This window comes from Aphelocoma coerulescens, chromosome 22, assembly GCF_041296385.1.
Source record: "Aphelocoma coerulescens isolate FSJ_1873_10779 chromosome 22, UR_Acoe_1.0, whole genome shotgun sequence".
NCBI classification, from domain to species: Eukaryota; Metazoa; Chordata; class Aves; order Passeriformes; family Corvidae; genus Aphelocoma; species Aphelocoma coerulescens.
The window spans coordinates 2,526,893-2,540,681 of record NC_091035.1 but is presented as its reverse complement, the minus strand read 5'-3'; the positions used below and the strand labels follow the sequence as shown (position 1 = coordinate 2,540,681).

Genomic DNA, 13,789 nt, shown 5'->3' with positions numbered 1-13,789 from the left:
CCCTCTTTTCTTTCAACTTGCAGAGCTCAGATATCCACAGTGAATCTCTTGACAAGGGAGAGGGGAAGGATTTCTGTGCTGGGGGGATGTGCCTGTGTGAATGTGTGATGGATATTCTCAGCTCTGATCCAAGTGTGGATTCTGTCGCTGCCTCTGGGTGCTCAACACTGGCTCCAGTGCCCAAGGAAGCCTTCCCTGAGCCCAGCATCCTGTACTGTTAGTGTCACCTGGCAGGTGATGTCCCAGGATATCATTATATGGTATTTAAGTATTTCCATTCCAGTAAAAGGGGAGGCAGTTTCACTGAATGGGAAGTGCTGTAAGAATTGCCAGGGAAGAGCAGGGACAGGAGAGAGCAATTCTAGAGCAGCTGAAAGGGAAGGTGAAGCTGGGCTTCACCCTTGATGCAGTTGCTGTATGTTAATCCAAGCAGAAATTGTTTTTCATGAGCCTGGGCTCCTTCTCATGTTGAATTTACAGCCGACTTTTATTTTTAGTGCTGTTGTGCCCTGACTCAGAGGGACCCAGGGAGCTGCAGCACTCAAAGTCAAGTGGGTGAATCACTCACAGACCGAGCTCTGCTTTATGACCCTTGCTATTATTTTTGTCATCATTATTTATTAACGTAGCCCTTGGAAGGTGTGTGCAGTCACATGGATCATGGCTCTGGCATGTCTGCAATGGGAAGATCTTATCTGGGGAGGTGGGGAGCAGCCAGGAGATCCCAGTGACAGGACATAAACTGATATTCACTCATTTTGCTTTTTGGCCAGCACTCCCAGCCTTGGAAGGTCAGATTTTAAGCCATGTTCCAATAGTAAAGGTTGCCATTATTCATTTTGGGTCCTTTTGGGGCAAGGCTGGCAAAATTTTAGATAACTTCTTGTCCTCAAATCAAGGGCTATTTCCTGCCCAGTCTCAGCTCCACACGGATGTCAGTGGTGGTGAGCCAGGAGCTGTCATATTCTGAGAGAGGTGTTCAGCGGAAATGTTAATATTTAATGCTGCCTTTTTGTGGTTAGATGATGAGTTCTCTTAATGACACTGTCTGGAAGAAGCATATCTCAGTCATCAGCTGTAATTCAGCTGTGGTGAGGCTTCCAAATGTCACAGGACACTTATGGATCTCAAGGAAATCAACAATTTTGGAAATTCTGTCTTAAATACTCAACACTTCGGAGAGATTCCTGTTGCTTCTGTCCATTATCATCCTGGGAATAGCTGAGAAAAATCTGATTTCAGGGCAGGCTGGTGCCTTTCACACGCTGAATTAGTGAGGAGAGATTTTGATTGCAGTGAGGGTGTCCATTCCCTCTGGAAGTCACTGGGAATTGTGGGCCTCATTTCCATTTGGGCCTTTGGAAAATCCTCTGGTAATTGACTCAATATTTGTACTATTGGCTGTGGGCAGGGTGTTTGCATGGACTAAAACCCACTGGCAACAAAATCTGAGTGGCAGAAATTTGCCAGGGCTACTTTATGTTAGCTGAGGTCGCTGAGGACAAAACCGAAAGAAAAGTGAGGCATAGGATAAACAGAAATAAAAAGGACATAGAAGAAAAATTATCTTTGTCTCAGCATTTTAATTGACTTTATTCATTTATCAAAATACTTTCTGCTGGTCTTTAATGTTCCTGAAATTATGTGTCTCGTCTTTGAGTGCTCACTGCCAAGAAAAGCTGTCAGCCACCCCAGCAATTATCATACTCCAAAGGGAAGTTGGTTAATGATTTCTCTGTGACAACTGGGTCTTCCAGTTTTTGTGCTCTGCCAGAACAATTTCCAACCCAATGAAGCATTTTAGGATTTGGTTGGATTCTTAATACTCAAGGAATATTCTGGAAATAGCAGTTATTCAGTGCCACCTCTTGATCCTGTGCCTGTGCCTTAGAAAATTCAAATGCCAGGGTGGGATGCAGGGAGCAGCAATGGGTAAGGCAACACCCAGAAAGAGGGAAGGCAGCTCTCCCAGCTTCTGGCCAGGCAGGGAAATTAAGATTGTTGCAGTGGCACATGCAACAAGTTGATGTTTTTAAGGGCTGCATGCTTTTGTAAGCAGTGCTGGTTGCAGAGTTCAGCACAGCCTAAAACAGATCCTTGCTCTCAGCATCCCTAAAATGTTGTTGATTTATATTCCAGCTTTGTTCAGCCTCTCTTTGAGAATCAGAGTGGTTTGGGTTGGAAAGGACTTTAAAGATCCAGGCTGGATGTCTCTAAGCCATCCCTTAAATTGGCACAGTGGCTTGTGCCAGGCTTTCTTTGCTCATTTTCACTGGAGAATTGACTCAGTGGAGTTCTGCTTCTGCAAATACCCAAATTTCACTGGGATCCTGCCTTGCATGGTAAATCTTGCACCCTCTGGAAGTATTAATAATCAATTATTTGCAATAGGAAGAGCCCCAGATTTGGAAGTAGTTGCTGTCATTTAGTTTAATAATGGCAATTTAATGGTGGAATATACTGCTGTACTTTCTGTCTGGGTTTTAATTGTTAAATAATGAAGAAAATCCTGGATTTGCAGCAATTATCTCACCTAAGGATGGAAGGCAAATAAAGCAACATCGAGCTTATATTGCCTTGTTTTTAATTCAAATCAAGTTTGATTGTTCAGCCTTGGAAGTAACTGTGAGAATGAAATGGAATAAAGCAGCATTAGACATTTCATTCATGAGAAGTGGAATCAGAGAATCCCAGAATTGGTGCCATGAAGATTTCTGCCTTTTCTTTTATACCCCTGTTATACCTTTTTACAACTTCTGTATTCTCAGTGCTTTTTGCCTCCATTCTTGGCCTTGTTTGTCAAGCTGAGAGACTCAACATTTTAGAAGCTTCGTAGCCAGGGATCCGTGTGCCCCAGAGCCCAAGGTCCTCTCCAGAACACATTCTGTAAAGCAAGATAGAACCATCCAGGGGAAGGTTCCTTGGGGAGGGGGGCTCACTCGAGCCTCTCATTGGGGAATCTTTGATAGATCTGCTAATTAGTAACACCTCTAATGTGACACCCGATCTTTGGGGGCAGATACTCGGCAGGGAGCATCTCAATGCACATGACCTGGGTGTGTGCACCTAAGGATCCTTAAAATGAATCCCAAGGTAAAATCCCTTTTCCCCTTCTAACCGTGTCTGACTCTTGATTTTAAGACCAGGAAAAGGCATCAGAATGGACTGGGTGGGAAGAGACCTTAAATCCCATCGAATCCCACTTCCTGCCATGGGCAGGGACACCTTCCACTATTCTAGGTTGCTCCAAGACCTGTCCAACCTGGCCTTGGGTGCTTCCAGGGATCTAGAAGCAGCCACAGCGTCTCTGGAATTCCATCTTAGCTGCTCACCACCCTCACAGAGAGGATTTTTTTCCTCATCTCCAATCTAAAACTGCTCTCTGTCAGTTTAAAGCCATTCCCCCTTGTCCTGTCACTCCAGGCTCTTGTAAAAGCTGGGATTTCTTGGCCAGATGGAACAGGAAATCAGAAACCACTGGTCACCATTGGTGTGACAGGGGGATCAATCCTGTGCTCCTGAGGTTTTCCAGTCAGATTCCAGGGCTCTGTACATGAAGGGACTCTTGGTATGAGAGTAAAGAGACCAGATTTCCCCCTTGTTTGACAAGGAGCTAGCCCACTGCCCATCTTTGTGCTCACATTTCCCTTCTATCAGTGTAAAGTTCTTTTTGCAAAAGGAATTTGTGCAATCCAGGCTCTTCGTGCCATCCTTCTCCTTGTCTCTGCCAAGGCCAATCCCCAGGCAGGAATTGTCTCCTCTCATGGGGTGCTGAGTGCTGAAGGCAGGGAGTACTTACAGCACTCAGCACTTTTGTGCAAGAGCATAAAAGGATCTTAAATTAGGCCAATTCTGCCACTCTCCTCTGCAGTTTCAGGTAAGCTCTCTGTTCATCACTTCACTTTTCTGGGGTGTTATTCCTGCTGCAAGTCACTTGCTCAGAGGAGTCCAGAGTTCTAAGATGTTAAAATCTGAAGATGTGTTTCTACAGAGTTTCTCTCTTCTGTTCTTTTTATCAGTTAACATTATCCACACACCATATTAGAAATTTAACCCATTTTCATGTGTTGTTAAATAGTTTATCTGCAAATAAGTGTTCAGCTTATTCTGCTCTGCACACCCCTACAACTGATATAGCAAGATCTAATTAATGCTCATTACAGGAGCAGAATATAAAGCTGCTGCATGGAGACTGAAGCTGCCAGTGTGATTCCAACTGCCCTGATTCACTTCTAAAGTTGTGTTTAGGTTTCTCCAGTGTTTCCCCACCTTTGTAGGGCCAAGTATGAGCTGTTTTCTGAGGAATTTTCATATCGATGCAGGGTTTATGAAATTCAGATGAGGGTCAATGTCGTTCTCAAAGTAGTTTATGTGGTTCTCAGTGAAAATAGACACCCTGTGGGATTATTAAGCACATGGATTATCAGATCCCAGTGATTTTTCAGGAAAATTTTGATATTTCCATGCTTAGAGCATGGGCATATCCAGTTGCTGGCTTAATATGTTACCACTCATGAATCGTTCTGTTATTTAGCTGTGAACTCAAATTGAAATATAAATTCCATCACCTCATATTCTCTTTATGATAACAAATTTGATGGGAATCTGATATACCTGACTGGGAATTCTGGAATCTTGAACAAGGCTTGTGTGTCAGGCATTATAGAGGTTCAGTGGGACTCATGTAGGCAATAAATTTCTATGTCTGGTCCCAAATTCAGAGTGATTTTGGGGGTCTGAGTTCTCACAAAACTGGCTGATGCACCTTTACTCATGCTACGACTCTTCCTGGAGGAAGAAATATTTGAGGAATAAAGCTGTGGAATCATATAGGCACATTTAAGTGTTTCAGTTCAAGTGTAACAGGATGAATAGAATTTGCTACAGCTGGGAGTTTTGCAAGATCTGATATTTGGGTTTCATAGGTGGAAATAAAAACTTTTTAAAATTGCCTCCTTTTTATTCACTGGCCATGAAAGGACCATAAAAACAGAATTAATATACAGACACCGTGAAATACCCAAAAAGGAGAATACAGACAAAGGAGGATATCTTTTAGCAGTTCAGTCATTTTTTGGAGTGCCTGAATTTCCTCTGGGTGACTGAAATCATCTTTGGTTTGATACGAGAGACCAGCCACAGTCTCAGCAGATCAGCAGACACAGGTGAGGTCTTTGACAGACTTCCCATGAGCCCAGCTGGAAATACAAACCCAAAATAACTGAAACACTGCTGAGTGTGTCCTCGAGTGCCTGTGGAAAGGGGAACCATTTGGAGACGGATGTTCAGTGTGTGGTTGTCTGTGTTTTGTGGGGTTATTGTAGAAGAGTCAGATGTGTAGAGCAGGAAAACAGCCTTTGGGAGTGACCTTTATCAGCTCTGAGACATTTGGAGGTTTAGTCCTGTCTGCAGGATTTCATTCCCGTCTGGATCCCTACACAGCCTCCAGCTTTCCTGGCCCACCCCTCCACAGAGCCTGTGCCTGTGACCATCTGAGCATCCTGCAGGGCTGTGCCAAGGGATGAATGAGCTGGATTCCAGGCTGTCCCTGAAAGCCACTGCCTTCGTCTCAGCAAACTGCAGAACGTGTCAACACAACCACTCCAAGGCTTTCCTCTTGCTGGAGCCTCGGCCAGCACTCGCTGCAGCTCCGGCACTGCCTGATCAGCAGTGCTGTGGCAATTAATATTTATAAACCCTAAATAAAACAGCACTTGTGTGTACCTGAGAGACCATCTGTTGGGCTCCAGTCCCCAGCCACGCACCTGAGATCAGCGTGGCTGCAACCCTGCTGGATCCTCGGGGATGGCCCCAGGAGGGGGAGAAGGTGGGGCTGTTTCCCTGGAGAGCCCCTGTCTTTGGATTCCTCCCTCCTTCATTAGTTACCAGAGCACATCATCCTCATCCTTCAGGGCCAAGCTGCAGGCTTATTTTTTTCCTTTTAGTCTGGAGTCTTTTATCACTGTGCTGCGCATTTATTACGTGGCTTTGCTCAGCTGTGACCTTGGCTTTGGTGGTTTTCCACCCTTTGGTACAAATGCCTTGATTTGGGTGTGGTTTGCAGGGAAAGATGGCTCTGGGATTATCATTTTTAAATACCTCGATTTATTTCTTTTAGTGTTTTTTGTTTTTTTGGGTTTTTTTTTTTGAATCTTGCAAAGGTGCTTCATAGCCATTTGGACACAGATGCCTCTCAATTAACAATTAATGTATGCACGTGCAAAGATGCCTATCAATGAATAATGCATGGCAATAGCCAGCCTGGCCATTGGGTTTTGCCCGCACGAATATTGCATATGGATTATCCCGAGGGCCCCAAATCACACGTGAAAAACGTATTATCAGGTGCAGACAGACACGCTCGACCGATTGTGTGCCGCACTTCCTACCTTTGTGACCAGGCTGGCTCTGCTCCCACGTCCCCAGGGTCTCCCAGGCTCGCAGGGTCTGGTGGACTCTGCCCGAACCAACCCTTTGGGAATGACCCCAGCCCTCCCTCCACCCCGCCGGCCCTGGAGCGGCTCGTTTAGGTACAAACCCCGGGGAATAAGTCCCAGAGGATGCCAGACACGCGGAGCAGGCGCTGGGTTGGAGCCTAGCAGCGAAGGGGCTGCGCTGGGCAGCGAGAGCCCGGCGGGCTCGGACCCGCCCCGGCCCGGGCGCGGCTGGTGCTGAAGGGACAGCGCCGGTGGCCGGGCCGGGCCCAGCCGGGGCCCCCGTCTCCCCCCTGACCTCGTCCCCTCTCTGCGCCCCATCTTCCCTCTTGCCCATCTCCTCTGCGCCCCATCTTCCCTCTTGCCCATCTCCTCTGCGCCCCATCTCTCCTCGCACTCTATCTCCGCTCTGCTCCCCACCCTCGCTCTGCCCCCATCTGCTCTCCGTCCCCCACTTCCTCTGTGCCCCCCCATCTCCTCTCTGCCCCCACCTCTCCTTGCCCCCGTCTCCCCTTTGCCTTCCATCTCCCCTCGCCCCCATCTCCCCTTTGCCCATCTCCCCCCGCCCCCATCTTCTCTCTATCCCCATCTTTCCTTTCCTCCCCATCCTCCCTCTGCCCCCACCTCCCTTCCGCCACCATCTCCCCTTTGCCCCCATCTCGCCCACCTCCCCTCGCCCCCGTCGCAGGGTCGCTGTCACCACGGGCAGGAGCGCACGGGGCTGCTCTGTCTCCTCCTCTAGAAACCTGCTCTCAGCCGGAGCCGCCTTTGGCTGCCTCCCCTCATCCCCCGCAGGGAGAAACCGGGGTCTCCTGGCGCTGCAGAGGCTTAATTGACTCGCAAGGTCACTAATTTCAGCTCCTGGAGGTAAGTCCTTGTTGCCAGCTCGTTTTCATCTCTCCCCCGTTTCTCACACCCCTCACCCATCTGTCTCTCTTTCTCATCCTCTCTCCAGTGCCATCAATCAGCCCTTTTCCCCCCTGAAGAGGGTCTGCACCAACGATGCCCCAAACCCCAGGAAGCTGAGTCAGCGTTCTGCTCCTGCAGCCCCACTGACCCAGCCGCGATCCCAGCTGCTCCCGCCCTCCGGCTCCGCGGTGTTGGGAAAAGTGAGGAACAATGGGATTCCGGGAGCACTCCACCATTGCTAGGCTGGGGGAGGCAGGGGACAGGCTGGTGGGAGGAAGGGAGGCACGGAGGCAGAGCCCCTTTCTGCCCTGCCCGGGGAAGGGGAGCGGCCGGAGGGGAGGAGGTGCCCGGACCCCATCAGCCTCCCTGGAACAGCGAGAGCCGCACGCCGGGGAAGGGGAGGGGGAGAGGGTGGGTGTGATGGGGGCTGTTGCTCCAACCTGATCGAGTCCATTTGCCAATTCACCACTCGCATCACTTCCGGAGCAGTCCTCAGTTTCTGCTGCAGAGTGAGCTTTCTTTTTTTTTTTTTTTAATTATTTTTTAAATTTTTTTTCCTCTCCTTCTCTCTCCTTTTCCCTCCCTCCCCATCTGGATGCTGGGAACTTGAAGCCTCCTCCCTTAATTGCAGCAGGATCTGCCCCATCCTTGCCTCAACTTTGCGCTGCATCAAAGAGACAGAGCGAGCCACAGGCTGGCTGGTGCCGATGGGGGCAGGGGACCAGCCGGGCACAGCCCTTTGCAGTTGATGTTGCCGTATCTCTAGGACCCAGATCCATCTCTTTCCTATCGCTTTCTTTTTTTCCCCCCACCTCTCCTCTCCCCGCGTGTGTGTGTGTCTGTGTGAGTGTGTGTGTGTGTGTGCAGGATCCTCCTGGTTACCGCTGTTGTTATTCCCCCTTAGCAGGGAGACCACCCCAGCCATGGCTGAGAGGAAGCAGAACGGGCGGCAGGGAGAGGAAGAAGAAGTGCCAGCCTTCTTCAAAAACCTGGGCTCGGGCAGTCCCAAGCCCCGGCAGAAATTCTGTGGCATGTTCTGCCCGGTGGAAGGCTCCCTGGAGAACAAGACCATCGACTTCGACTCGCTCTCGGTGGGCCGCGGATGTAACAAAGTCGTGGCAAAGCAGAAGGATGTTGCCCACCTGGGTCCGGATGCTCCGTCCGTCTATTCCAGGCAGAGCGGGAAGGGAGGGGAACCATCTGTTGAATTCGGGAGGAAGGTGGAGATCAGGAGTGCTACGGGGAAGGAGGCGCTGCAGAACCTGAATGACAAGGTGGGTGCATATAATAAGAGATATATATATATATATATATAGTGTGAGGTGAACTCGAGCAGGCGATAGGCTGCAGAGGACGGATCCTCTCCACCTGCAGCCGCTGGCTTTTATGTCCCCTGCATCCGTGTGGCAGCAGCATCTCTCGCAGAACCTCCCCTCCAGAGCTCGGATGCTGTCCGTGTGCTCTCTGCAGGTGTGCGAGAGGGGGGCACAAGAAAAAAGGAGCCCCCATCCTCCGCACCCACAAACACCCCGCCCTGCCCTGCTGTTTTGGGAGAAACAGCGACTTTTTTGTTTCTTAGGCGATTCCCCAAGCACGAGGGCAGGGAAATGCCCCACCCAAGCAGGGAATGCAGCTCACGGAACAGAAACGCGATTGTGAGCAAAAGAGCATCGATCAGCTTCCACCTACCGGGATCAAACCCCTGCAGGCTTCTTCCAGGGGGGTGCTCCTACCCCTGCTGCCAGGGGAGGACAGGCGCCGGAGTGACCCCTGAGAGCTGCATTTCAATGCCAATTTTCAGCAGGGCCGCTGGCTATAGTGGGAATTTTTTGACTCGGGAAGATCTGGGACTTTCACAGGAATGTGGCATCCTCGTAGCAGCCCAGGTTTTTAAGACTCCTGCAGATATTTCTCATTCTCTGGGTTTGTCAGGGTGTAATAAAGCCCATCCTCTTCCAGAGGCAAAACCCACTAAACCCATGGGTCTGCCTGACCATGCCCATCTGCTTTCCTCTATAAATCAATTTGAACCAGTTTTATTCAGCTGTGAGCCAGGAAATACTCAGTGAACGCCTCTGACAATGCTGGCTCCTGTGCAGAGGCTGGAAGAGCAGAAATTAATGAATGAAGTACCCACCAGCAGCCTGCTAAACTCCTGGCATAGGGCAGGAGTTTCTCTGAGTAGTCTCCCAGTGGGTTTAGAGCAGCCCTTTCTTCTGTAAGCTGTTTCTAGGATGTGCCTTCTGATTTTTAATACTGATATGGATTGTGAACGCTGGGCAGAAGTCTGCCTGGAATTCAGAAGATGGGCTTGTTCACCACTTTCTCCTGCTTTCAGAAACATGAAGTGGTACTGGAGGTAATATAGAAGTAGGAATTAATAAAATTTATTGATTATAAAATAGGGGTTCATCCACCCCACATCAGCCCCTGCTGTAGTGACCAGCCATATTTCCACATGTGAACCACTGCTGTCAGAAAGAGCTCACACAGGCAGGCCCAGATTTTCAGAATTCCCACACACCAGCCCCAATGAGGAGGAGGATGTGCTCCATGCTGCTCCAAACCTAGCTTCCCAAACCCAAACAAAAGTTTGCCACTACAGATGCCTGAGGTTTGCTCTGACCATGCTGGAGTGGCTACTAATGGAGTAACTTTCCATGATTAATTAGTCTTGTTGGACAAATCAAGGTGCATTTCAACAATAAAGGGCTTTTTCATCCTGGGGAGTCAAAGGTTCTGCAATTCAGGACACTTTAAGAGCTAATTTTGGACAATTTGATGTCCTGTGAGACATAAGCATAAGCAGGATATACATTAAAGAGATCAATTATTTTCTGATTAAGAAAAAAAGTCTAATAAAAACTTTAGGTACACCATTGTGAAAAATCAGAATCCACCAACAATATTAATAACATTTTTTTAAAGTGTATTTTTTGGTTCTATTTTTTAATATTATTGTCTAAATGTTAGCTGAGGGGATGAAATAATGGGATGGTACAAAACATTTAAGTTGTTTCTCATTAGATTCACTTAACACTGGTGCCAATGGATCATGTTGTGAGGGGTGGTGAGCATTGGTAAGTGCAATCTCTTGGGATAAATGTTATGCTGTGGATTGGGAATTTATTGCAGGAATGTTTTAGCTTTGGCTTTCCAGCTGACTGCACCCATAGCTTGAATCAATGGTTAAACCCTCAGCAGTTAAAATTGGTTTTATGGATTTAAAACACAGTCATCCTTTCTGTCACTTACAGAAAGATCTTGTCTTAATCCCCTTTGAAATAGTTAACAAAGCCACATGGACAAGCTATTTTTTATATTTTTCTTTGAGGTCTCAACTGTCAAGAGGATAAAAAAGGGGATGTAATTATTCTACATTAAATAGCAATATATTGTTCTGTGGGACAAGATAAGGGCAATCAAATCTCTCTGTGTCTGTCCTGCTTGGGACATTCTGTAGCCATCTATCATGTGTTGCCCCTGGGCTGTGCTGCCTCATAATTCAGTGTTAAGATCATCTCTGGAGGCACCAGGAAGGCTCGGCCTCGGTTCCAGCAGCGTTTGCAGCTCTGTCTCTGGCGGAAAATTCAACAGGTCTGCAGCTCAGCTTGGAGCCAAGCTCTGCTGCTTCCAGCTGCCAGGCCTTGGAGAAAACTGACTGAGCTTCTATTTCCCATCTGAACTTCCTCATCCTCCCTGTTTGGGCTGTTCCTGGCTGGTTCTGGAGCTGCTGGTTCAGTGTCTGGGCCCCGCTCAGTGCTCCGAGGCCCTGACCCCAGCACTGGGGTGTGCCAAGAACATCTTCAGACGTGGGATTCCTTAAATGAGGCACGAGATCCTTGGCCTAGCTCTCAGGAGCTGCTGTGCACCTGCAAGATCATTTCCTGCAGTGGGATTTACCCACAGGATGATCCAGGTTGGAAAATCCCTCTCAGACCATCGAGGCCGACCGGTGCCCGATGCCCACCTTGTCCCCAGCCCAGAGCCCTGAGTGCCACCTCCAGCCCTTCCTTGGGCACCCCCAGGGATGGGCACTCCAAACCTCCCTGGGCAATTCCAAGGCCTGAGCACCCTTTCCATGAGGAAATTCCCGCTGCTGTCCACCCTGAGCCTCCCCTGGCCCAGCCTGAGGCCGTTCCCTCTCCTCCTGTCCCTGTTCCCTGCCAGCAGAGCCCGACCCCCCCGGCTGCCCCCTCCTGTCAGGGACTTGTGCAGAGCCACAAGGTCCCCCCTGATCCCCCTTTGCTCCAGGCTGAGCCCCTTTCCCAGCTCCCTGAGCTGCTCCTGGGGCTCCAGCCCCTTCCCCAGCTCTGTTGCCCATCAGCTCTGCTTTGTAGTCAGGGCAGAAGCTGGAAGGTTCCTGGTCCCAGAGCTGGAATGGCATCCCAGGGCAATATTTCCCTTTCCCTTTTCCCTTACATGACCAGTCTTGAGAGAGGGGCATTTATCTAGGGTTTGAAAAACTTTGGCCATTGATTGCTTGAGCTGGGTCATTTTTGCTAGTGTATTTCCCAGACTTCTCATAACTGTAATTGCTGTTCTTTCTGTCTTTCTCACCTGTTGACATTTTTGGGACAGAGACAGTATTTTAGGGAACATCTATAGAGAAAATCAAGGTTTAATTGCGAGAGAGATCACAAGGGCTTTAATCTGGTTTGTAGAGAGAGCCTGAGTAGCTGCTCAGATTCTTCAACACCAGTACAAGCCCTGGGATCCCAGATCTCTCCTTCATTTGCCATCTTGTTCTTACTCCAGTAGTTCAGGTGTTTCCCCTGTGCACCTTTACATCCCTTTTTTACCTCCCTTAAAACAGTTCCTGGCCCTCTGGGAAGCACAGAGCACTGTGTGTAAACTGCTGGTCTCAACCAACAAAGCCTATTGTAACAAATAACAAAAATGAAAAACCAGAGAGTAGGAAAATGTTTTTATTTTAGAATTGACAGGAGAGGACTCACTTGCAAAACACTGTCATGAAGCTTGGGCCATGACTGGACTTTCTCCTAAAACCTCAAAGCTCTCAGGATCATGGTTGTTCATTCCTGGAGAGAAATAATGAATAACAGGATATTGTTGAGAGCTCAAATAATCACAGACTCTGGAACATTAATGGAACTGTTGTCTAAAACAAAGGAGCTGTTCCAGACAGCTGGAAATGCAGTCCTGAGTTTAATTTGTTACAATGCCTGCCATTTTTCTAGCCTTGTTTCGACAATCCTTGCTCTCAAAATAATCAGGGAGGATGGCTTGCATGCTCTTCCAGTGGGTCAGGATGGTTTGTGGAAAAAAAACTAACAGTGAGGAGCAGAAATGCCAGAGTCCTCTCAACTTCTTCTCAAAGCCATCATTCTGCACAGCTGATGTTCCATACATCCAATGGGTGTCTTGTGGAGTGGTTTTATATGCAGGATTTACCAATGCCACATTTTCATGCAGGAATGAGCAAGGGGCCTCGATACAGGGCTAATGTATTATTTGGGTTAAAGATTTGAGGGGAAAATTTAAACACTTGGAGCCAGGACTCCCTGCTCAGTTTAGAGCTGATCCAGGTTTGACCCCAAGGGATAAATGCAATTCCTGGCACATGGGAGTGGCAGTTTGGTGTGCCACCCTTACCTCACCGCCCTGGCCATCATTTAACAGGCCCCATCTGGTTAGTAGGTGCTGGGCAGTCATTTAGGGTCTGCCTGAAGTCTTTTACCTGCAGGGCTTTGACTCCCTGTATCACCCATCTGTCCTGTGGCACATCAAATCTGGGTGTATCTGCTGGGATGTTGTTGTAAAGTTGGGAAATGACGCTGTCAGCAAAGCTCAGATGGGGTTGGGGGTGGGTGTTCTCATGAACTCTCTTAGCTTAAAAGCATTTGGGAGCAGGAAACCACCCAAACCCAAACCTCTTTGCATTTGTGTGTGATTATCAATGTCCTGTTCTGTGATCCCCTACCAGAGTGCAGGAATGAATCTCAGGGTGGGAGAAGAGAGGTCAAAATTCCATTTTTTCCCTGAGTCATGATCATCCTCCATCTCAGAGGAAGGCAAAGCTGGCTGGCACAAGCAGGGATAGCAGTGGCTGAGAGCCTGATGCTTTGCCCTATAGGTTTTTGGGGAAGGAAAAGGGATTATAATGGTAAAAAACGGTGCAAATCACTGAAAATAGGCATTTCTTAGCCCCTACCCATGGTTCCCACGGGCCTGGAGGTGCCAGAGGATGAAAGGGAGAGGCAGTGACAGCGAGGCCTGAATGTCCCATGCCTCTGTTCCAGAAGTTCTGCATTTAGCTGCAGTGCAGGTCAGGGCAGGATGTGGCTGTGAGCAGTTTGGAGAGAACAGCACATTTTTTCTGTGAATTGTACAACCCCTGACAGAGCAATCCCTGTCTAGAACCCTGAAGAGAGCCTGGCTCATTCCCGGGTACATGATGGGGAATTAACTCTGCTGGGCTTTAA

At 48.6% G+C, this 13,789-nt stretch overlaps 1 protein-coding gene across 1 annotated transcript in view; it reads left to right on the top strand.

The window, feature by feature from the left end:
• The first annotated feature begins 7,493 nt into the window (after window positions 1-7,493).
• Window positions 7,494-13,789, top strand: part of DPYSL2 (dihydropyrimidinase like 2) — a 54,620-nt gene continuing 48,324 nt past the window's right edge. The window contains exons 1-2 of the mRNA XM_069035299.1: window positions 7,494-7,543; window positions 8,248-8,617. Coding sequence (XP_068891400.1) covers window positions 8,267-8,617 — 351 coding nt within the window. The 5' untranslated portion in view covers window positions 7,494-7,543; window positions 8,248-8,266. The remainder of the gene's footprint in view (window positions 7,544-8,247; window positions 8,618-13,789) is intronic.